The sequence below is a fragment of the Saccostrea cucullata genome, unplaced genomic scaffold, assembly GCF_032062105.1.
Source record: "Saccostrea cucullata isolate Sc308-1 unplaced genomic scaffold, CSIRO_AGI_Scuc_v1 ctg9057, whole genome shotgun sequence".
Taxonomy (NCBI): domain Eukaryota; kingdom Metazoa; phylum Mollusca; class Bivalvia; order Ostreida; family Ostreidae; genus Saccostrea; species Saccostrea cuccullata.
Window position 1 is genome coordinate 1 of NW_026925388.1, and position 23,535 is coordinate 23,535.

General features: G+C 32.9%; 1 protein-coding gene and 1 long non-coding RNA gene across 3 annotated transcripts; one reads left to right on the top strand and one right to left on the bottom strand.

Annotated features, from left to right (window-relative positions):
* The first annotated feature begins 544 nt into the window (after positions 1–544).
* On the top strand, positions 545–5,925 carry LOC134268719 (uncharacterized). The gene is made up of 3 exons (XR_009992426.1): positions 545–693; positions 1,851–2,030; positions 2,617–5,925. It is a non-coding gene; the product is annotated as an uncharacterized LOC134268719 (long non-coding RNA).
* Positions 5,926–9,112: 3,187 nt separating this feature from the next.
* LOC134268720 (uncharacterized) lies at positions 9,113–23,243 on the bottom strand. 2 transcript variants are annotated; one of them, XM_062750960.1, is made up of 16 exons: positions 22,985–23,243; positions 22,338–22,727; positions 17,687–17,738; positions 17,426–17,519; positions 16,778–16,880; positions 16,587–16,669; positions 15,585–15,679; positions 15,417–15,440; positions 14,401–14,455; positions 14,075–14,172; positions 13,867–13,896; positions 12,115–12,221; positions 11,848–11,914; positions 10,433–10,479; positions 9,820–9,971; positions 9,113–9,520 (listed from the first exon to the last, which is right to left on the bottom strand). In XM_062750960.1, exons 3-13 carry the CDS (start codon positions 17,694–17,696, stop codon positions 11,849–11,851), a joined length of 765 nt encoding a protein of 254 aa, XP_062606944.1. In that variant the 5' UTR covers positions 17,697–17,738; positions 22,338–22,727; positions 22,985–23,243; the 3' UTR covers positions 9,113–9,520; positions 9,820–9,971; positions 10,433–10,479; position 11,848. The 2 variants fall into 2 exon arrangements, with proteins under 2 accessions (XP_062606944.1, XP_062606945.1); XM_062750961.1 differs by having other exon boundaries at positions 22,338–22,496; positions 23,192–23,238.
* Between the last annotated feature and the right edge of the window lie 292 nt (positions 23,244–23,535).

Here is a 23,535-nt window from a genome sequence, read left to right on the forward strand (position 1 = left end):
GTTTATAGTGCAGGTTTCATTTCCAAGTAACTTTGAGCCCTATAATGACCAAACTTGCATGGATGGTACATCTAAGGGTGCATTATACTAGGCTGAATCTGACCTACATTTTCTGGATTAGTGGAAAGGTTAATTATTTTATACAGGTTTCATTTGCAAGTAACTTTAAGCCCTATGTTGACCAAACTTGCATAGATGATACATCTTAAGATGCACATCAGATGCTGAATTCGACATACATTTTCCAGATAATAGACCTCGTAAAAGTTATGGGTGCAAGTCTATCACCAAGAAACTATAAGGCTTATATAAACCAGTTGCCTAAATGATGCATCAAGGGATGAAAACTCTCAATCTTGCTTCAGATGCTGGATTTTAATTACATTTTCATGATGAAGAACTAGTTTTTAGTTTTTATATAGGTCTATTCCAAAGTATCAAAATTGCATAAATTTTGTATTTTTGGATGTACACTTTTTACTGGTTAATTGTGTGACTTAATTTGCCTTACTCAAAGACAAGACACGTTGAGGTGAGCTCTGTAATCTCTGATTACCTATGTTTTAGTTTGCAGAAAACACCTTCATAGAGTTTCCATCCAAAGGAGATGCACAAAAATTGCTTTGTGTCGTGTATGAAAGCCATGGGGGTATTGCCATAAATAGGCCTTTTAAGCATGGTGACACAGTCAAGGTAAGGAGAAGTTTATGAAGGAGATACTATTTTATTGAACATTTAAGTGATGAAAAGTATAACAAAATTCAAACTAAATTGTATGCATCAGCTACCAAACAAGATTTTTTTAAACATAATTTTTACAAGGTAACCTGAGAAACTCATGTGACTTATTGATATTCTTGTACAGTAAAACTCAGTTATAACAAAGTCCTAGGGACCTGTGAATTTAATTCATTATATCCGTAATTCATTATATCCGTATAACGAATTCGTAAAACCATATAAAGTGAATTTGCAATATACATTTTTTCCTTCAAGTATTACTACCAGATATGTTAGGAAAGTAATTATTACGAAACATACCGTCGATAACTAAGGTTTTATTGTGAATTGAATTATATAGACAATTCCATGAACAAAAATAAGTTAGTTCAATTTATCAAATTTTGAGATCATAGAAAGTTCATTATAAAAGATGTAAATTTCATTATATTTAACTTCAACTGGAACCAAAATCAGTTCGCTATATCTGTAAATTTGTTATATCAGTTAGTTATAACCGTAAAATTTAACAAAGATTTGTTAAAAATTTTGCCGGGGACCCGGAAAAACTTTTCTATATCCGTGAATTCGCTATATACGTGTTTGTACTAAACGAGTTTTACTGTATTGTCATCATGTGAGATGTGTTGTGTGTTAACATTTGTACATTACAGCTTCAGTTATACCAATTTCAAACAATTTTGGCATCATTGGTGAAGGGGAACATAAATTTTTAAATTCATGACCCTTGCTCAACTTTGGCCTGAGATGTGAGGGTAAATCCACTAGAATTAATACAATCTTTTAAAAAATCTTATTCTTTACTCCTGGACATGAAAAAGACAGACTGTAAGCATGATTGTTACATGTATATTGCATTAAATCATCTACCTAAATTGTGAAGTTTATGGCCTCTAGGATAAAACGCAAACCAAATTCAATTTTTGGAAAGTTACTAATTATGATACTAAGGTGACCTAAAGGCCTGTGAGCCTCTTATTTTCATATACATGTACATTTATAAAATATATGTGCAGGTAATGAAGAACTTAATTTTATGAGTTACTTAAATTGCTCTAGTTAAATGCAAGTTATGAAACACCTAATATTATGTCACTATTATTTCTTAGAGTGTATACAGCTGGATAGTTCAAGAAATAGATCCTGAAATTCTACCCCCTGTGTTTCACCTGGAGTGTTATGCTCCAACAATGTGCAAGGATAAAGGCTGCCCCCACATATATGAGTTAGGCAACTCCCATAAAGTAAAGGTTGAAGAGTTGCCGGATGTTCTATACCTTCGTGAAGGGGTAGGTATTTATATACCGTCTTTGATAATACAAAGAATTTTAGTATTGATGTCATAAAGTCAGTCTTTGAATTTCTATAGTAAGTTGTAAAGGTCAGACGAATATGTTTTGTATTTCTAGACTTGGTATTTTATAAAAAAAAAAAAAATATATACTTAATTGTCAGTCAATCTCATCTGATTTCTAAATTCTACATTGTTTTCTAAATTATTTCAAGTACAACATGGATAAGTTCACCAAAAATTGTGATATAGGCCATTCAGAAGATTACCCAGAAGGGTTAAATAAGAAACATCACCCTTGTATCTTATCCAAATGTCTGGTATAGAACCCTTATTTAAGGGCCTAGACTACAATAACAAATTCTTGGGAGAAATTATGTATTTCATAATATAATATTTAATATATATTTTTGAGGAACATGTCGTTTGTCACCTTTACTGTGGTTAAATCTAGATGAAATCAATTGATATTTAATTCACTCTAACACAACCAAGAATTTTAAAGTGATATAAAATGAATACCCAAATATGTGAAAACAAGTGAAAAGAATTGAATTTAGAAAAATTTATTTACACTTTTTCAGTGTTTTGCTGTAAATGATACTTTCACTGGTCTGGGAGATGTCCTGATATGAATCTACACATAGACGGTAATGGAACCAAACTCAGCAGCAGCTTTGGCAGTTTTCTTTGCTTTATACACTGGTATCAAGCAATTCTTTTTTGTGTAATTATGATTCAAATTAAAGTATTTGTAAATGGAGTGTTTTATCAGGGGCCGAAATGTGGCATCTCCAATTACACCACATTTATTTATTTCAAATTGTAATAATTTTTGTAATCTATAGTTTCCTTTTGATATTGTAATTGGAGTGTTTTATCGTGGGCGGTAATAGGGCCACTCCTTTCACACTACATTTATATATTTGTAATAGTTCTTGTAATCTATAGTTTCCTTTTGATATTGTAATTGGAGTGTTTTATCGGGGGCGGTAATAGGGCCGCTCCTTTTACACTACATTTATATATTTGTAATAGTTCTTGTAATCTATAGTTTCTTTTTGATATTGTAACTGGAGAGTTTTATCGGGGGTGGTAATAGGGCCACTCCTTTTACACCACATTCATATACATGTAATTGTAATACTTTTTGTAATCTATAGTTTCTTTTTGATATTGTAATAGGAGTGTTTTATCAGGGGCAGTAATTGGGCCAATCCAATTACACCACATTTGTATATTTGTAATACTTTCTGTAATCTTTATTCTTTTTCGTAATTGGAGTGTTTTATCGGGGGCGGTAATGGGGCCGCCCCAAATACACCTCAGTTATATATTTGTAATACTCTCTGTAATCTAAGTCTTTTTTGTAATTGGAGTGTTTTATTTGGGGGCAGTAATGGGGCCACTCCAATTTCCGAACATGGAATACTTTTCGTAATGTTTTGATTTTTTGAATATTATAATTGGGATGTTTTATCCGGATAGGAAAGGGGCTACTCCAAGTACACTGCATAATATATATATATTTTTTTAAATTGGAATACTTTTTTGAAAGGATGATGTGACATAACTGCTATCTGGGGCCCCTTTTTCCACGACGAATTATATTTAATCTACAACGATGTTGGTAGTTTTCAAATATGAGTGAATAAATACGATGCCTTTTGAAGAGTTTCAATAGTATAGACACGTTTTTATTATAAGGGATACTGCATTATCTTTGATTTTTTAGACCCTATCACAGTTAAATTCGGCCAGGTTTGTGAGAATATTTTCTTTTATGGCAAGAGAATGGGCGGGTCTTAGTACAATAGAGGGATATGCGTGTTCGAGAAGACCTTATATGGCTATTGTTATTATTTCGCACTTAGTCATTGTCCAATCCGATGACAGAACAACAAAACATGCTTGTTTAGTACGTTTACATTTCATCGCAGACACGTGGTTTAGGTCAATTTACCTGTTATCCTTTTTCTACATTTCATACTTTTATAATGGTCAGCCAATGCTGTTTACACTGAATAATACGCATGTATTTTCAGCATTTATGGTTTTTAGGACAAGAAATGCACATGAAACTTGTATTCACCGATACTTGGGAGTACATGTAGACCTAGCGAATTGCTCAACAAACACACTACAAAACTTTAAACTAATGTATATCATGTATATTCTATAAATTGTTTGTAACTGTATATAAATTTAACTGTGGTCTTGGAAATGGTACATATGTAGATCCGTGTCTAATCTGTAACTCAAATGCATAAAAAAATATCGGAAAGCAGTAAAATTTCAAGCATGTTTACATTCTAATTTTGTGGTACTCACTCGTAACGAATTTCATTTAGCTGATTGGTCAGTTAGAAAGTATCGCCTGTGCCTCAATTAGCATATGAATTCATTCTTACGTCAGAATATCTAGTTCCGTCGATCTGTTTATAATGGGAAAGGGCAATTAGAATTTACAATTTTTTTAAAAATAGCATGTGAGCGCAGTTAGGTACAATTTACTCCTTTCACATATAGGTAGAATACAATGAAATACAGTGACCAACCAAAGGAGAAAATTGTACCTATCTGCGCTCGTATATTTTAAGGGCTTCAAAGAGTGGGCGGGGTTAAAATGCAATGGGAATTGAATGTAAACATGATACCCCTACCCCAATCTAAGATCTATATCTTTCAAATCACGTTTCTATTTTTGTAAAAAATAGTATTCTATGATGGTACACATATCAGTGATTAGTTACATACAAAAATTTGAGTAAAATTTAGACATTTATTTTTTTGTCAATATACGAGGGGCCGCAAGTCACCTCATCCTTTGTAAAAGTCACTTTTATGCACATGTAATAAAAATTTTGAGGTTATATAGTATTTATTATCGTGTCCATTCATCTGTCTGTCTGTTTGTACACATAAACTAAAACCTTGCCCATAACTTTTGATTAATTAGTGAATCTATGGCTTTCAAAGTGCTTATGGGTATTCCTTATGAAAAGAACTTTGTTTGGGTACCAGCAAAGTTGATGATGACCTTGAAGTTTAATACACTTTTACACAAAATTCCAAACTTTTGATTTGCTCATAACTTTTTAACAGTAGATACTAGAACCTTCATACTTCACATATTTTTTCAAAAATACCTTTCACTTGACATCAACAACTTTGACCTTCTCTCACAAGTTAATAAAAAAAAAAAAACATTCACCTTCATCCCTGATGACTAGGGTGGCCACAATGGGCTATCAGAGTTTTGCATTTAATATTTAATAAAATTCATTTGTTTAAACAGGTCATATTTTGGAAATGTCATGATTGCATGAATATGTATTTTTATTAATATATTAGCAATTTGTGTATACATGTGTACAGCATTAAACAAATTCAATCGTTTGTCACATCTCATTATACCCCCCCCCTCCCACAAACAGAGTTGGGGGAGGGGTTTATATAGGAATAACCTTGTCTATCTGTCTGTTGGTCTAGCTGTCTATGCAAACGTGTCCAGTCCATATCTTTTTTATGTATCAACTTGGTATGTTCTTGTTTTAATTACATAATATTTCTTATGTCTTGAGGGTATTGATCTACAGTCATTGTTGTAAACATGGATATATAATGCATCCATACTTTCCAATAGTGATATATATTTTAAAATTTGGTTGATTCATTTTTTTTCACATTATTATATTTGATACAAATTTAAATATTGTAAAAGTGTGTACATAAAAAGTTTAGATTCAATTGTTTTTATTTGTGGGAAAATTTGTCATAAAATGTGTAAATAAAATGTTCAATGAATTGTTTGTTTATTTGTGGGAAAATCTGTAACATGAATATGTTTGAACTGTTATCAAACCGGTATTCTATATAGCATGATCAAGGTATTAGAAATACAATATATATCGCAATACAAAATTTCTAGTCAAAACTCAGCCCGAGTATTTACATCGATCAAAGTATTTTATGTAATGAACATTTTAAGAAATTAAAAATTCAATACTCTAAGTCGTTTTCTGAGTTGTTGTCAGTAAATTCACACATGCATGTTAACTTCTCAAACAAAAAATTCAGTATACAGCAAAACTTGTTTAGTACGAACACGGTTATAGCGAATTTACGATTATATTACATGTATACTTGTATATACATTGCTATCGCAAAGTAAGGTACTTTATCATTCTGTAATGAAAAGTTGAACACAAGCAAGAATTGCTTTTGCATGAACAGACATAAATTAAGTCTCATAAAAGAATTGATACAAAATTTGAATGAAATTACATGAGGAAGTTTATTCTTCTCTTTTTTTTTTAGCATTTTGCCACAGAAGAAACTCTCACTGCATTTGGGGATGTTCTAATTTAATAAACATAAGAAATAACACAATATTCATTTTCTTCTTTATTATATCTTATTATTATATCAGTGATCAACTGTTTATCCTCAAACTGAATGTAAAAGTGGGTATCCTGATGAAGGAACTGTTAAAAATGAATCGGATATAACCAATGTACTAGGCCTATTATTTTTGTTCTCCATCGCCCCAAAGGGAATTTTTCACTCAATCTACTTTAGTGTGGATAAAAGAACACGATCAAAATACGCTTTTTTAGAATTTTCAGATTGTACCTATTCGACCAAAAAGAGTCTTTAAAATATTTTTGGAAAAGTCAAAATTATAAAAGCCCCAGCTGTATTGGAACTTGTGATACGAAAGATTTGTAGACAAACTGATTGTTATATACCGTTTGGTAACAATTAAGGTTAAGGAATAAATTAATGATTCATAAAATTATACTTAATTCTTCTGGTATATTTTGATCAGAACAATATCCAAAATATAGAGGCATCCCATTACACCTGGCCCTGGGATCATGAAACAGACTTAGGCTTAAGTCAAAATTTCAATTATCTATAAAATCTTTAAAACTTGTTAAAGGAAACTCATAATTTGCATACAACAGCAGACTGATACAAAATCGGAAGGAATTTTCATTTCGGGCTGCTTGACCTCTAAAACAATTCAGCATCTAAGGCATTATTTGACTTAAGCTTAAGATGCTTCGTAATCTCGGGGCCTGAACTTTTTTTAGGTCACCTATGCTATCTGTTTTACGTCTGTCATCATCCTTTAACATTTGAACCTTTTCAGCTTCTTCTCTGCAACCACTTAACCAATTTCAACCAAATTTGGCACAAAGCATCTATGGGTGAAGGGGAACACATATTGTGAATTTCATGGCCCCTGCCCCCCTTCTGAGGGGTGGGGCCTCTGACTGAGGGGTGGGGCCAAAACCACTAAAATTAGTGCAATTTTTGACTACTGGACATCAAGCAGTCAAACTGTTAGCATGACTGCAATCAGCATTGAGTCCTCTACCAAAATTGTGAAATTCATGGCCCTGGGGTCAAGGGTTCTAGTGCTAGGGCAGGGCTTAAGAAGTATATAGCAGTAAAACTCAAATACAGCTTTTTCTATTATAAATTCATACTTCATTAAAGCAAGTTTTATTGATGCATTGGTAAGTTAAGTAGATGTATTGAAATAACCAACCAAATCACTTATACATGGTGCTTCACTGTAATCATGTTGTACTTGGTTAGAATGCGAGTTTTTGGCCAAAAAGTTTGAAATGCCCATTCGTTTGAAATTCAGTCAAGTTTAACGTTAACTTCATTACTGTCAAGCGGCATGGTCTCGCTTATGCTCAAATTTGATATTTCTGCTTTCATTTTTAAAAATACTTTAAAATGCATTACAGATATGAGCAAGATACAGATCTCAAATTTTTCTGTCATGTAAACAAGGCTCCAGTCATGTTTTTGTTTCCATTTGGTCAAAATAGCGAAAAGAGATCTTTTTCAAACTGATTTTTCTTTCTCCTGATTAGTTTTGAACATAAACAAGTAGTTTCTAGCATTTGTTGGATTCCTTTTAGGTCTTAACCTTGAAAATTCAAAATGTAAACAAGAGGCCCATGGGCCACATCGTTCACCTGAGAAGCTTTGACCATTCTGTTCTTTACCAGATTTCCCCCTTGTTATACATAATGCATCCCCACCCTACCCCACTGATCATAATTTAGACATTTTGAAATCTACACTTCCCCATGAACCTTCCATGGGCACATATGTTTCAGCTTTTTTGGCCCAGTGGTTCCTGAGAAGAAGATTTTCAAAGATTTTTCCTCTATAATTCTATGTAAAACTTTGATTCCCTATAATGGCCCCGCTCTTCCCACGGGGATCATGATGTGAACAATTTAGAATTTACACTACCCCAGAATGCTTCCCATTAAGCTTCACTTTTTCTGGCCCAGTGGTTCTTGAGAAGAACATTTTCAAATATTTTTCCTATGTATTTCTATATAAAACTTTGATTCCCCATTGTGACCCCGCCCTTCCCCCGGGGGTCATGATTTGAACAATTTAGAATCTACACTACCCCAGGATGCTTCCACATAAGTTTCAGCTTCACTGGCCCAGTGGTTCTTGAGAAGAAGGTTTTTTAATAACCCAACCCTATTTTTGTCTTTTCTTGATTATCTCCCCTTGCCAGGGGATATGTCCCTTCATTTTCAAAATTTAAATTCCCCTTCACCCAAGGATGCTTTGTACCAAGTTTGGTTAAAATTGGCCCAGTGGTTCTTGAGAAGAAGTCGAAAATGTGTAAAGTTTACAGACGGACAGACAGACAGACGGACGGACGACGGACAAAATGTGATAAGAAAAGCTCACTTGAGCCTTCGGCTCAGGTGAGCTAAAAACATAACTCGAGAGTTGTTTACATAACAAAGAATTGTGTGCTCTGTATCTCACAACTTGACGACCGATGTTCAAATTTTGGTTGAGCATTAGAAATGCCTTACTTTATAGTATTTACATTATAAATTTTAAAGCACCCTTCAGTAGTGTCACATTGTCAACAAGTTGTGAAATTGTTATCTTGTAGGCATAGTAGTAAGTTGCAGGACTCTTTAAATTTGCATTCACTGGTTAAACTTCCAAGTTATAAAAAGACATTAAAAGAACTACTGGATAATATGAATTAGAATTCAATGCATTGATATTTTTTTTAATTTTGTTTTTCATTTGTACATGTTTTACAATTCCCATATAATATGTTTCCTGATGATGTACAAAGTACATGTACTTGATGTGTACAAACAGATGTTCATAATTAAACATACACAACCCAGAATTCATACAATATATCATGAATTATGAGAATAGGATATAAAATACCCCCAAAAAAGCAAAAAAATTAATGATATATCTGGTGTTCCAATCCATCTTTGAGAGCAATATACATAGTTCTGGCTTCTAATATTGTTGAAGGAGGGTAATAGTCTGAGATGATGTCAAAAGCTTCCTTAATGTCATCATCCAAGTCATTTCCAAAGCAGCACTGAGATTTCAGAAAATGAAACCGCTCATCATTAACATCGATATAATGAAGATAATTTTGGCACTGTGGATTGCCTTAAATAAAAAATGAAATAAAACATCATACACAATAAAAATGAAATAATACATCATACACAATTAAATAAACATGTTTTTCAGTTTTCAATATAAAACTCCTTTGGAAAAATTCTTACATTTTCATAGGAAAATACTTTGTATATATATATTAAATCATTTGTGACCTTGTTGTTTTTAAACAATGTGTTTCATAGGACATAGGTAAACAATTGCAATTTTTTTCTCTTATAAAAGTATTTCAAACAAAAATTTGATCACTTTGTAAATGATTTCAGAATCAAAACAAGTAAACTGACCTAACATTTCAGGAACATGATAAAGGAGCTCAGGTATCCCAGGAACAATATCACCTGATTTTTGTCTCCTGATTCTGTGGTTATTCCAGGCAAATTTCACTTCTTCCAAGTCTTCTCTGATAATCTGCATGTAGCAGTACTGAACTAAAGTTCTGAAATGAAACTTGATATTAGTTTTTTGGCTTCAAACATGGATCTGATTGATTCATTAGCCTTTGATACTTTTGATATTGAATTTAAACCACACATATTTGTGTGATATACTGACAAACCGGTAGCAACTGACAAAGCAAAGACAACAGAAAATGTAAACAACAAGAGGCCTTGACAGTTACTTGAGTCCCATAACCCTTAGATTGACATGTCAGAGTCTCATGTTTGCATTTTCAGCTTCATTTTGAGTTCTACACCCTTATCTTAGACTCCTATGACTGTTACCTTGCCTTTATTTTTTTAGATTCATTCACATGGGGGAATAGTTGAAGAGTCGGAGGAATTTTGAATCGTCTATACCCTTATTGCTACAGAGGCCTATTTATTTTTAATCTATTAATGATTGAATAGTTGGCCTATTTAATCTGTTGATTATTTCTAAGTGAAAAAGCAAACTTACATATGAAGATCATCACCAATTGTAAAATGACCATCTTTTTCTAATTCCTGAAACCGTATGAAAAATAAATAGAAAAGCAGAACAATAATGCCTAACTTGAATATCCATCTTAAACCATTTTTTTACTCAATCCTTTGTTTATTTTTAGCTTTTATATTTAGTATACATTATCCAGTATTGATATAAATCTACTCCATATTTCAGAATCAGGAATCAAAACGAGATATCTGTGAGCCAATGCTCACTAGTAATACCACCGCTCTAATGTGAATATACAAAATAAGCAAAGTGGACTTAAACAGGAAGTTGACCTCCAAAAAATGTGTACAAAAATATATCCAAGTGTATGGAATTCCTATATAAATAGTGTGTTAAAATTTCAAGCATCTGCGATGAATTTTGCTGAGAATTCTTTGACGAAAATTTGTTTGAAAATACAGGCTAAAAAAAAGTTTTCATTTTGTCAAGTTGACGTTCGATCGCTAGAAAATATAACCCACAATATGGCATGCCTAAACAAACAGTTTGTTCAAATTTTAAGCACCTGCAATGAATAGTAATTGCTGAGAAAAATACGACAAAATTTTTTGCTACGGACAGTCAGACAGACACACAAGGGTAAAACAGTATACCCCCTTCTCCTTCAGAGCAGGGGTATATTAAATGCCTTTTATCATATTAATAAATGGTAACCACAAATCACATCAGATATGATCAGAACATACACTTTAACAAATTTCACTGCATTACATTAAAATTCATATTCTTCACAATCTAAAATTTAATTCTTGATCATCCGAACAACATAGGAAAAGGTTCATAAAACTAAACCTTGACCGTCAACCTCCTCCGCACCCCTGGAAAAATTTCTGCATCTGAGTCGGTCAATGCATTCTTTGTTTTGGTTGGCTTAATCATTCCATCAAATTATATTGTAAGCCATATCAACAGTTGGCACAACATTCCCACCCTCCATATCCAGATTATCCCAGTGTTAATATATGCAGTCCATCTTTTACATCCTTAAATATTGTTAAATAAGAGATGCTCTTCCCAATAAAGAATGAGATGGTGTTGCTTAATTGAAGAGTGAATGAATATGAAATTTTTACAGCACAGCTATATAAACCTCCTGCCTATCCATTAAGTGAACAACAGAAGGTTCTATGCAACACTGGTTTTATTTTTCAAAGTTTAGAAATATATTTATCAGCATTGTCAACAGGTTAACTTGATTGTGTCCATTCTTAAAACAATGAAGGTAATGTTTTAAGTTGGATATTAGCCTCAAACTGTCCATTCTGTGAGAGAAAGCTTGGCCCTACAGGCCTTGATCAGTTTTCTCTCACAGAATGAACAGTGTTCGGCTTATGTACTTTACTTAAAGGATGGAAAAAAACTTGTATTTTTCTAACCTTAAAATGATGAATCCATCGATCTGTGCATTTTCTTCTCAAAAATTCCCCACCATCTCTCTATCCTCTTCAATTAAAAAAATTTAAAAATTTAGAAGCTATGTTACAGATTTAATATACAGTCATTCAGTCAAAATTCAAAGTGAAAGGGCAGTGCTTTTAAGTAAGTCAATAACCACTAATATTGGGATGGGTTTGAACAACTTCACATATGACACAATGACAAGATCTGTGGTAAATTAGCTAATAGTTAATAATAAACATTACTTGATTATGTGTGGATTTTCCATAGAGGAAGGATTTCTTGCTGAAGCAGTCATCATCATCTTCTCTCAAGAAGTTTTGAATGGCAGCTACTGTCCCATTCTCTGTTCCTTAAAAAATATGTGGGTATTTCAAACAGGGATATAAAGAAACAAATAGGTAGTTTACACATAAAATCAATAAAAAGAATTCTAAGGTACAAAATAATGATCCTCAAAAGATGAAGACCAAAATCTCACAATAAAATTAGTTTCAAAAGCATGTTATCTTCTAAAATGGGTAATCAATTTCCCCAACGCTCAACTATTATTTAATTTTTTCAAACTTGAAGTATCAAGACCAGAGAATAACAAATCATTAGTTTATAAACAAGACATTGAGATAGTCGTCTCAAAAGGACTGGATGAAAAAAATGGACATAAGGATGAAAAGTTCTTCAGAGAATTTGCTTTCACTTTAGAAATATTTTCAGTTGGCATAGAACTTTTAATTCAATCTCATTAATCACACAACCTTGACCAAAGGCAACCAAAGGTTGCAGTATAACTTACATTAAAATTTAAGAAGGTATGCTCCTGACCAGAGTTTTTTTTGTTTGTTTTTTTTTTTTTACATAATTCTAATAGGACATTCACATCTGACCTTGACAGGTTTAAGGTTAATGCACAACCTTTACCTTAACAAGATGGCCACAGGTCTTGATGGTCACCCAAGTACCATAGCTCTTAGATTAATATGTCAGTCTTATGTTTTTATTTAAAGCTTCATGTTGAAGTTTAAATGCAAATCTGAGCCTCCTGTGTTACCCCACTTTTATTAGTCGTTGTTTAAAAACCCCCTTTTTTAATGAAAATGTTGATGGGGTGGGAGTTGAGGAGTGTACCTGTTTGGCAGCAACCCACCCAAAATTTTAACCATTTTAATAATAGGACTTTTCTTTGGGAAAACTCATTTAACCAGAAGTCTCTGTCAAGACTGTAGCTCTACTGATTTGTACTTATCAAAAACCATTTCAATATTTTATGTATCTTTGTGTAGTCTACTTGTGTGCCAACTTATTTCGAAATCAAACTAAAACTGAAGAAGGAGTAGCATGTTAAAGGAATTTCACAGATAATTCTATTTTTAGTAACCATGGTAACACTGTTCATCGAAATCAAAAACTGATGCACTATTCTATGTATCTTAGTGTAGTCTACTTGTGTGCCAAGTTATATTAAAATCAGACCAAAACTGTAGAAGGAGTAGCATTTTAAAGTAATTTCATAGAAAATTCTATTTTTAGTAACCATGGCATTACAGTTCATCGAAATTAAAAACCGATGCACTATTCTATGTATCGTAGTGCAGTCTACTTGTGTGCCAAGTCATATTGAAATCAGACCAAAACTGTAGGAGGAGTAGCGTTTTGAAAAATTGTTTACAGACGGACAGACAGACGGACAAACGCATTACTTTTGCATATGCTCTTCTGGTCTCTGACCAGTAGAGCTAAACATTGCAGGTTCACATATTCAAATGGTTTTTTTCAAAAAATGCACCAATTGTCATTCTTTTCTATGCAGTAGGAAAAAAAAATCTATAGGATGGGGGACAAATTGTTCTTAAAGACAGACTGGATGATTCCAGCATACCTCCTTTAGATTTATTTGCAGGGGTATCCATGTTATTACTAGCCTGACAAATCAATAACCTGATTTATTCCTCTCTCTCTTTTTTTTTAAATTCACACCGTTTTTAAAAAAAAAAACTGACCTGCATCTCCTCGAATAATATGTGGAAATCCTACAAATCAGTATACAATATGTATAAACATCAACATTAACAGATGCAAAAGGTAAAAAAAAATATTACAGAAAACAAGCCATCTTGCTTAAACTCCAGAAATCAAATGAGATATTGTCTTCAATATATTCATTTAACAAACCAACTCTTCCAAATCTTTGCACTGAATTACATGTACCTTTAACATTCTCCAAAGTCTTCAAAAAGTACCCTGCAATCTTTTTGCAGTTTTTATTGCTGACACCAGCTTCCACCCATAGCACATAGCGGGAAAACCTAAAATTACAATGGAACATGTAAGATTTGTAAGCTTTTGCATTACCAAATTAAACTCTGGGTGGAGAGAGTGCACTAGTAAAGTAACTTGCCCAACGTAACCGCAATAGTGACAGACTAGACTCAAACACAGGGTTAAATCTGTCAATGCTATCAAATGTGCCTACATCTCTAAGGATATAGTAAAAAGTATAATTAATAAATTCCCAACATTTTATGTTTACCTACCCATCAATGCATCCACTGATATAAATCCCAAAAGGGCTCAATTTATCATACTGATCTACAATTATTAAAAAAGATACTAAATATCATACAGTTTTTAATTTAAAAATTTATATACACCATAAATGATTCATTCTGCTGTTTACTGGCATTCATTGAACAGCAGACTTCACCAATGTATTTGAAATTTACGTACATTGCAATGACTGGTTTCAAAGCATAGAAACTAAATATATTTATATATTTACATTACACGTTGCTCATGCGCTACAGTACTATAAAACATGTTAATAAAATACTTTAATTCCATTTAAATTGAATTAACAACTTTAATAACAGTGATTCATTTTGAAAATTGTCTATACGAGTCCAAAGGCCCCCTTTTAACCATAATTATGAGTCCCAAACCAAAAACAAGTCCATATTTATTTTACCTAGAACATGAATATCAAACAAGCTATGCTTATCTAAACTAAAATGTTAAATGACCATACTAAGAGACAGGCAAAGTGCTGTCACTGGGACCCTTCAGAGTTTTGCCTGTTTCCTTATCGCCTGTATCAATAGCCATTTATTACACGTTCTGGATCAGCGTTCCTTTTAGCATGAACCTCTTTGTTGCTATTAACTGCCACTTGTCTACTTTTTCATAAACCCTGGTTAATCTATCCTGGATCCGGAGTAATTTTGTCCGTTTTATTTGGTAGCATCATGATCAACATCAACAAGGTAATGTCATGTATCATTGGATCTCATTGGTTAATTATTAAGTGTTGACCTATGAGATTTCTGCTTTTGTAGTGTGTTTGAATTCGGAATATTTCGGGCATCTTGTTCTAGCGAAAAAATGCATGGGCATGTGTATTTTTAAAATGAGATGCACAAATAGTGAAATTATGTGAACTGAGCAAATTTTGTGTATATTTCATGCAGGACGCACCACGTCAAAATGAATCACTGCCTTAAAAGTTTTTTTAAAAAAATCTATTTGCAATTTTTTCATAAAAATGCTAACTTACCTATATGCAAAAGCCAATTGGGACCTGTTAAAATTGCAATGACAAGGATTCAACAAAATATTATCTTACTACAGTAATCCAAATGCAGTACATGTATTGAACAAAAATTATAAACCATAAACTTTTGCACATGTAACTCTACAATCAAAGTAAATAATTATGAAAAACCTTTACTAAGGTACTGTCTTCGTTTCAGTTTGTTTCCCTTCCTGAGGGACACGCCGACAGGGTCTAGTGCTTTCATTATTTGCCTCACCAATTCTCTATCAAAAAAGTAAAAATTGATACATTTTTTCCACATTCTCTGTGTTCCTGCAACTGTGTGTAACCAAGGAGAAATATTAACAAGAGGCCCTGGGGCCACAATGCTCACCTGAGCCCATCAGCTAGGAAAAAACATTTCAGATCAGAACTGAAAGTTAATTTATGTTGGGGGAAGGGGGCTTGAATTTTTATTGCCAAGGGGATCATACTTTGAACGAACTAGAATCTACATTACCTGAGGATGATTCCATACAAATATTACTAATCCTGGCTTTGAAGTACTTGAAAAGATAATTTAAAAAGGTTTCCCTATATATTTCTATTTTTCCTATATATTCCTATGTAAAACTTTGATCGGCCATTTTGGCCCTGCCCTACCCATGGGGGTCATGACTTGAACAAACTTGAATCTACACTACCTGAGGATGATTCCACTCGAGTTTCATTTTTCCTGGCCCAGTGGTTATTGAGAAGAGAATTTTTAAAGATTTTTCCTATATATTCCTAAGTAAAACTTTGATCGGCCATTTTGGCCCCACCCTACCCATGGGGGTCATGACTTGAACAAACTTGAATCTACTCTACCTGAGGATGATTCCACACGAGTTTCATCTTTCCTGGCCCAGTGGTTCTTGAGGAGAAAATTTTTTAAAAATGCCAATAATTTTTCTCTAAATCATGATTATATCCCCTTGGAAAAGGGCGTGGCCCTTCATTTGAACAAACTTGAATCCCCTTTACCCAAGGATACTTTGTGCCAAGTTTGGTTGACATTGGCCCAGTGGTTCTTGAGAAAAAGATGAAAATGTGAAAAGTTTACGACAACAACGACAACGACAGACAAATTTTGATCAGAAAAGCTCACTTGAGCCTTCGGCTCAGGTGAGCTAAAAAAGTCTACTTTACCTTCGAACATTGCACCCATGGATTGTTTTCAATCTGAAAAACATGTCAGAGATACTTCGATCTGGTTTTATTTTCACTTCATTCTGAAAGTAAAAATAACACACAGACACATTATGCATGCATTTTTATTTATATATTCTCTCTCCCTCCACACACAGGCACATGCATATGTGTGTGTACATTGAATTTACCTTTATCAGATCCAATACTTCATCAAAATCTGGCAGGTTTCTATTTCCTCTTCTGTCATTTAAATTTAATCTTGGTATTACTTTTCTCTTCAGATATTGGAAACTGGAAGAAAATAGAAATTTAAAGTATTTCATTCCTTTCAGTGAATAAAAAAAGTTTTTTTATTAAAATTAATTAGCCTTAATTAGCATGTCATTAACAGACCAACACACCTTTATTTTAGAAGGTTAGTGTTAGCAGCAGCATTGCACAGTGCATATTCAATACAAAAGCACGAGGAAAGAGATGCAACTACTCTGAATATTCAAACAAGTAGCATCATTTTTCGAAGTGGAGAAGAAAAAAGGGGTGGCAATAGTCTCCTTATATTTTGAATTTGATTTCAATATACAATCCCTTCACTTTCTTTTAAGTTGTTCAAACAATGTTGGAAGAAGGAGGGGGTGGGTAGCTTCTAGCTATAAAATCTAATTTCTATTGAATAAATTTTAAGAAAAGGTTGGTTGATAACTTTGTTTTTTTTTATATGTATGCTAGAAGAATGGATGGGGTTGATGTTGTTTGTGTAGTTTTTTTAAGAAATTGTTATTTTTTCTTTCTTTCTAATCAAATTATATGTAGCTATATATACATGTACACACACATACCTATAGTTTTGACCATGTCTTATTTTCAGTAAAAAGTGAATTTCCTTGTGAGATAAACCTCTTCTGTGGTACCTTCTAATGATGTCTTTTAAATCTACAAAAATATACAAGCATTCATTTACTAGTCTGTCATAATGATAATGGTCATAAAAATACAATATTTTTATACCAGTGAAACCGGTAGGGTACTAATAAGGTGATTGCTTAATTGGCATCGGCAAATACTTGCAGTGCCCTAGTTACAAAATGAATATTACTTACTTTCATCCATAATTCTGTGTCCTCATTTATGGTGCACATACCAAATTAAACCCTGAAAATGTAACCTATACCCCTCACAAAAAGTCAAGCAACAAACTCATTTTTATTCTTTTTAAAGGAAAAAATTACTTGTAATTGAAGGTATTGCAACAAAACCATCTATTACAAGTTATTTCTCCCTTAAAAACATACCTTCTGAGATAGTTGCTTGACTTTTTGTGAGTAGTAGTTTTACACATGCTATTTTATCAAAACTTTATTGATCAAAGAATTCTTAAAACTCATGTAATACTACATACATCAAATAAGGCAAAATGGCAGAACACCAAGGGTGCGTTTAATGACATACCTCAAATATAATCATTATAAATTTGATCAGAACTTGTTTGTTCTTTTATAAAACACTGCTTGGATATTAGCCCAATTCAATATTACAATACTGTGTGCCAATTGTGAATATTATCTCTCAATACCTAAGCAGCTTTCTAAAAAAACTCTTATAGTTAAATCTAATCTATTTTCTTAATCAATGTTTGTCATAATAATGTAATTCATTCACTTTTTAAACACATCATCGTTTCATAGTATCATTCTTTTTTGCTTACATTTAATTTGGCTCTGCAGTTCCATATTCAAATAACTTTTACCATTAACGTTGAGCTATGAATAGATTTTGAGAAAATTCTACGAAAGAACAAACCCGATTTGTATATAAATCGAATCCCATCCAGTTTCACCAAAAAAAGGGACTTATGAAATAAAATACATGTAAGAGTTTTACATTTATTATCTTTTATGCAGTACAAGTACATAACCTCTGACAAACTGAATACATTTCAAGCTCTAATAGTATTTCATATACATGATATATTTGTTTTTTATGAGTCACACACAATATCTGTATTCTGTTATGACTATATAAAATCTAATCACATATGCAGTAAAATGCTTGTCTATTAGACCAATGATATTAAAACAATGTAACCATAGCTATGACAAATGATATATTTGATGCATTTAAATCAATAAATGCATTGCAATTGGTTGAGCAAATACAAAACTACCATATTCAATTTGAAAATATATGCATAAAATAATAATGTTTAACAAATTAACTTCGTTATTAATAGAAGATTTAAGTTAATCCAAGGAATTCAAATTGAAAGCTATTTTCCAAACAATTTATAAAGTTTAATAACTTTAAACGTGTAAAATGTCTGTCAGCAAAAATTTAAATTTAGCACAAAATTAAACCTTTAATTTGACCTCTTCTTGTATTTGTTTTGCTACCAACACTGTCAAAAAACTTAACTTCAGCCTTTGTATTACTGTCAATCATTGTTTTTACACACTCTACACCATCCAACCCAAAAAAGACATTACTTCCACTAACATTTGCAACAATGGTATAATTTTTTTCTTTTTTTATCTCGACAGCATTTGGAAAAATTACAGGAAAATCAAAAACATCTCCAAGTTCCTCTCGTATTTTTAATTTAACAATACAGTCTTCAGAAAAAAGGGTAATTTCAACACACAATGAACAGTTTTTGGCACCAAAGAGAATAACTCCTGATAATCTAACATCTGAGTTTACAGAAAAAGCTAGTCGGTCACCATAAATGGCATCATATTCCCATGTACTATTCGGACTATGGAAAAAAAACCTGTTCACTACACGATCATTTAAAGAAATACACTTTCTTGGACGATATGTATTGTGATCAATCACATCTTTCTGTGTAGATAAAGAGGACATATATAACATGATTTTCAAAGCATAATCACTTTCTATAACATTTTTGTAAACAATATTTTCTATGAAAAAATCAATAGACATTCTTCCAAATCTAATGTGAGGAACAAGTGTATTCCAACAAACAGGTTCAGCTCTATTTTCAGAATTCATCCACATAACAACAAATTTGAAGAGTTTTTCTTCATGAATGCACAGTGAGTCTCTTTTGATTAAAAGAATTAACAGATCTTTATGAAATGTACAAAACAAGTCTGCATTTTCTCTGATAGACATAATGTTTTCTAAATAATTGTCAATAAATGACAATGCAGATGACAAAACATTTTCTATGCTAAATGTAAAAGCCATATTCAGGATGGAAAAAACATTTTCACATGATATTGAAGAGAGCAAAAACTCTTCACACTTCTTTCTTAAATCAGGAACGATGTAGAAATCTGCAATTTGTAGAATGTCCTGTACATTTTCTATTGACAGATCAATATCTGTTTGGTAAAGAAACTTAATCATCGACCGTGTAAGGCCTGCAGAAAAATCACTGCAATTTACTTCATGGTTCCCTTTTCCACTGTTCCAATTTCCATTTAATCGGGTATGAAAGTATTGACAACCAATGACCAACACTAATGAATGTGCACACATGATAGTTCCATCAGCTAGTGTGATACGTACATCACAGTGTTCTTCATTTTCAAAAGCCCTCACAATTTTCTGCCCAAGTTTTGCCATTCTGATAAAATTAGTCAATTTAACATATGATTTAGTTACGACTTTTACCCCTTTCCAATTGCAACCACATTGGTTACATTGGTTAATCAACTCTTATGTATTTAAGTCAGGTAACAGTGGTTGCTGGAAACATAGGTTAAGAAATACATATAAATATTCGGACTATAGGGTTAAAATTAGGTCACTGCTGGGAATTGAGTAATTTTGGTTTAGATTAATTAGAGTTTAAGGTTATAGTTATGGTTTTGCTTAGTGTTTGGGATTTGGGAGAAGGGTTAGGTTGGGTTTATAATTATACTTAGGATTTGGGGTCAGGGTAAGGGTTGGGATTTAGATTAAGGTTAGTTGGGATTGGGATAAATGTTAGTTGGGATTGGGATAAAGGTAAGTTGGGATTGGGATAAAGGTTAGTTGGGATTGGGATAAAGGTTAGTTGGGATTGGGATAAAGGTTAGTTGGGATTGGGATAAAGGTTAGTTGGGATTAGGATAAAGGTTAGTTGGGATTGGGATAAAGGTTAGTTGGGATTGGGATAAAGGTTAGTTAGGGTGGGAATAAACGTTAGGGATATACTGTTAGTTAGGATGTGGGTTAATTAGTTTTTCAGATTAGGCCAGATAAAATTAATCTTTAGATTCTCATCCCACCAGTCCCTCTCGAAATGCCCCGCCCCGGTGTTTTTTATTTTGATTTTTGGGTATTTTCATGTTTTTTTATTCAGTAAGAATTTGGTTCAGTTTAAGAATTATCTCCCGCCTGTATTAAAAGTCGCGTGCCGCTATTTATAGCAAAAACGCCATGTAAAGAATGGAGAAAAATCGGCAATAAAAGCAGTTTAAATGTGTAAGGAAAAGATAATTTGTCAGTATAGAGAAGGCAGAGGAAAAAAATAGCATAAACACATATAGATACCATCACTGGCAGGAGCAAGTATGTAGAGAGATTGTAACTAAGTAAAAATAGACGAGGAAAATGACACCTGGTCAAGTTATATATAACGATCTCCAGCTGTGTGACTTTGCTTTGAAATAAAAAAAAATCTACAACATTATAGACAGAGTTAAGAGAAGGCATAGATTTTTCAGTAGAATAATTATTAGAACATTTATATAGATTTTGCAAAATAAGAAGTCACGCATACGCAATTTATTGGTATCCCTACCTCATTTTCTTCAGGGTGTGCCGTATAATGTGTACTTGATAATTTGTTAATCAACAATAAATATTTGATTTTTAAAGCAAAAATGTTTTTTAGATTTTTAAAGAGTATGAAAGGAATTAAATCTTATTCATATTTGTATTAAGGTATTGAAAAAAATGTGTACGGGGTTTCCATTGTTTTGTTGATACTTAGGCCTATATATAAATTAACAATTATAAAAAATAAAAAATAAAATCCGATCACCCGCCCTAATTTTTCAGCAAATTAGGATGAGAATCTAAAGATTAATTTTACCTGGCCTTAGGGAAAGGGGTTAGGTTAGGAATATGGTTAATTAATATTAATTGGTTCACTGGGGCTAGGGTAAGGATTGTAACCAATGTAACCGAATGTCACTCTGCAAATCAGTTAAATTACAGCCATTATGTATATTACAAAATAGTTAAAATAGAAAATATACTGTATGTGTCACCATTAAATCAAATACAACCAACCCAATGCTACATTTTGTCATAAAAAATAAATAAAGCTGTAACACAAAGCTATAGCCATGATAACTAAATAAAACAATATTACTGATCTAACACTTGTTTATCATCTCTGTTATTATTGTCAACATGAAAACGGGTTGTAGGCCTATAGATTTGTTTAATGGACGTTGAGATTGAATACTGTTTGTTATCTCCATATCCTTCATTTAAGTTTTTTAAACATGATTAAATAAAGCCATTAAGTAAGCCATTAAGTTGGGCCAAATAAAACAAAAAAATAAGCCTAGTCTTCTTTCATGTTATCTTATTCATCAGTTTCTGCCTTTTCTAAACTGTAAATATCAATCTTGTGAGAATTTATTTTTTTCTGTTTCTAATGTCAAAGAAAGAAGCAAAAAGAGGAAAACGTGAAATGCATACGGTCTTCCTTTGATTAAACAGATATATTTTTATCCATATTTTTTAGATAATACCTATATTCGTGACATACAACCAAAAAAAAATCCCTACCTTTAAGTGGGTCTCGACTCCGATGCTTGCCGCGAAAAAATCTTCGCCTATTCTTGATCTTTTGAAATCTTGGGAAATTAGTCTTTGTCTTTTGAAATCTTGGGAAGTGAATCTTGACTGCGTATGGAAGTTATGTGCTATCTTGGCCGAATCTCGATCCTATAAAATCTTGGGAAGTAAATCTTGACTGCGTTTGGAAGTAATGTATCTTGGCCAATGCAATCTTGGGATAGAAAATCATGGCCTAGTCAAGATGTAAAACATGGGATATATGTTGACTAGGCCAGGGTTGTCAAATCATGACCGGCAAAGATAAGAAGGCCATGTTATGCTATCAAACCAAACCTGACTTGGTCAGAGTTGCAATCATAACATGACCGATTGAAATTACTATGAATATATAGAACATGACTTGGGGGTCCCGTGTGGCCGATCATGACTTGGCGAGGATTGTTAACACGATTGCCCAAGATTGAATTACTATGAATATATAGAACATGACCGTCCATTGGCGTCCAAGATTGAATTACAATGAATATATAGAACATGACCGTCCAAGATTGAATTACAATGAATATATAGAACATGACCGCCCAAGATTGAAATACTATGAATATATAGAACATGACCGCCCATGATTGAATTACTATGAATATATAGAACATGACCGCCCAAGATTGAATTACAATGAATATATAGAACATGACCGCCCAAGATTGAATTACAATGAATATATAGAACATGACCGCCCAAGATTGAATTACTATGAATATATAGAACATGACTTGGGGGTCCCGTGTGGCCGATCATGACTTGGCCGGGATTGTAAACATGACCGCCCAAGATTGAATTACTATGAATATATAGAACATGACTTGGGGGTCCCCTGTGGCTTTCCATAATTATTAGATAAAGTACTAACTTAAGTATTTCTACCGGTCATACTATTGACCTTGGAGATAGACTTAAGGTTCCTGAAATGTTCAACTTTCCCACCTAAACGGTGAACGAACGCTGAACGAACGCTTAACGAACACAGAGCGAACGGTGAGTGAACAATGTGCGAACGCTGCATGCAACTTGGTGAACGATGTGTGAATGCAGAACGCGACCGGAGCGCGAACGCGAGTGCACAGTGAACGGTAAACGCAAGATTAACGATTTATTCGGAATGCCTCCGATCTTTTATTTGCATTGA

Bases quoted from the DNA above. Each gene is read 5' to 3' on its own strand.
- LOC134268720 (XM_062750960.1), bottom strand. The intron at 14,173-14,400 runs GTAGGTAAACAT...TTGTAATTTTAG, and splicing joins ATCAGTGGATGCATTGATGG to GTTTTCCCGCTATGTGCTAT. The intron at 13,897-14,074 runs GTACATGTAATT...ACTGATTTGTAG, and splicing joins GACTTTGGAGAATGTTAAAG to GATTTCCACATATTATTCGA.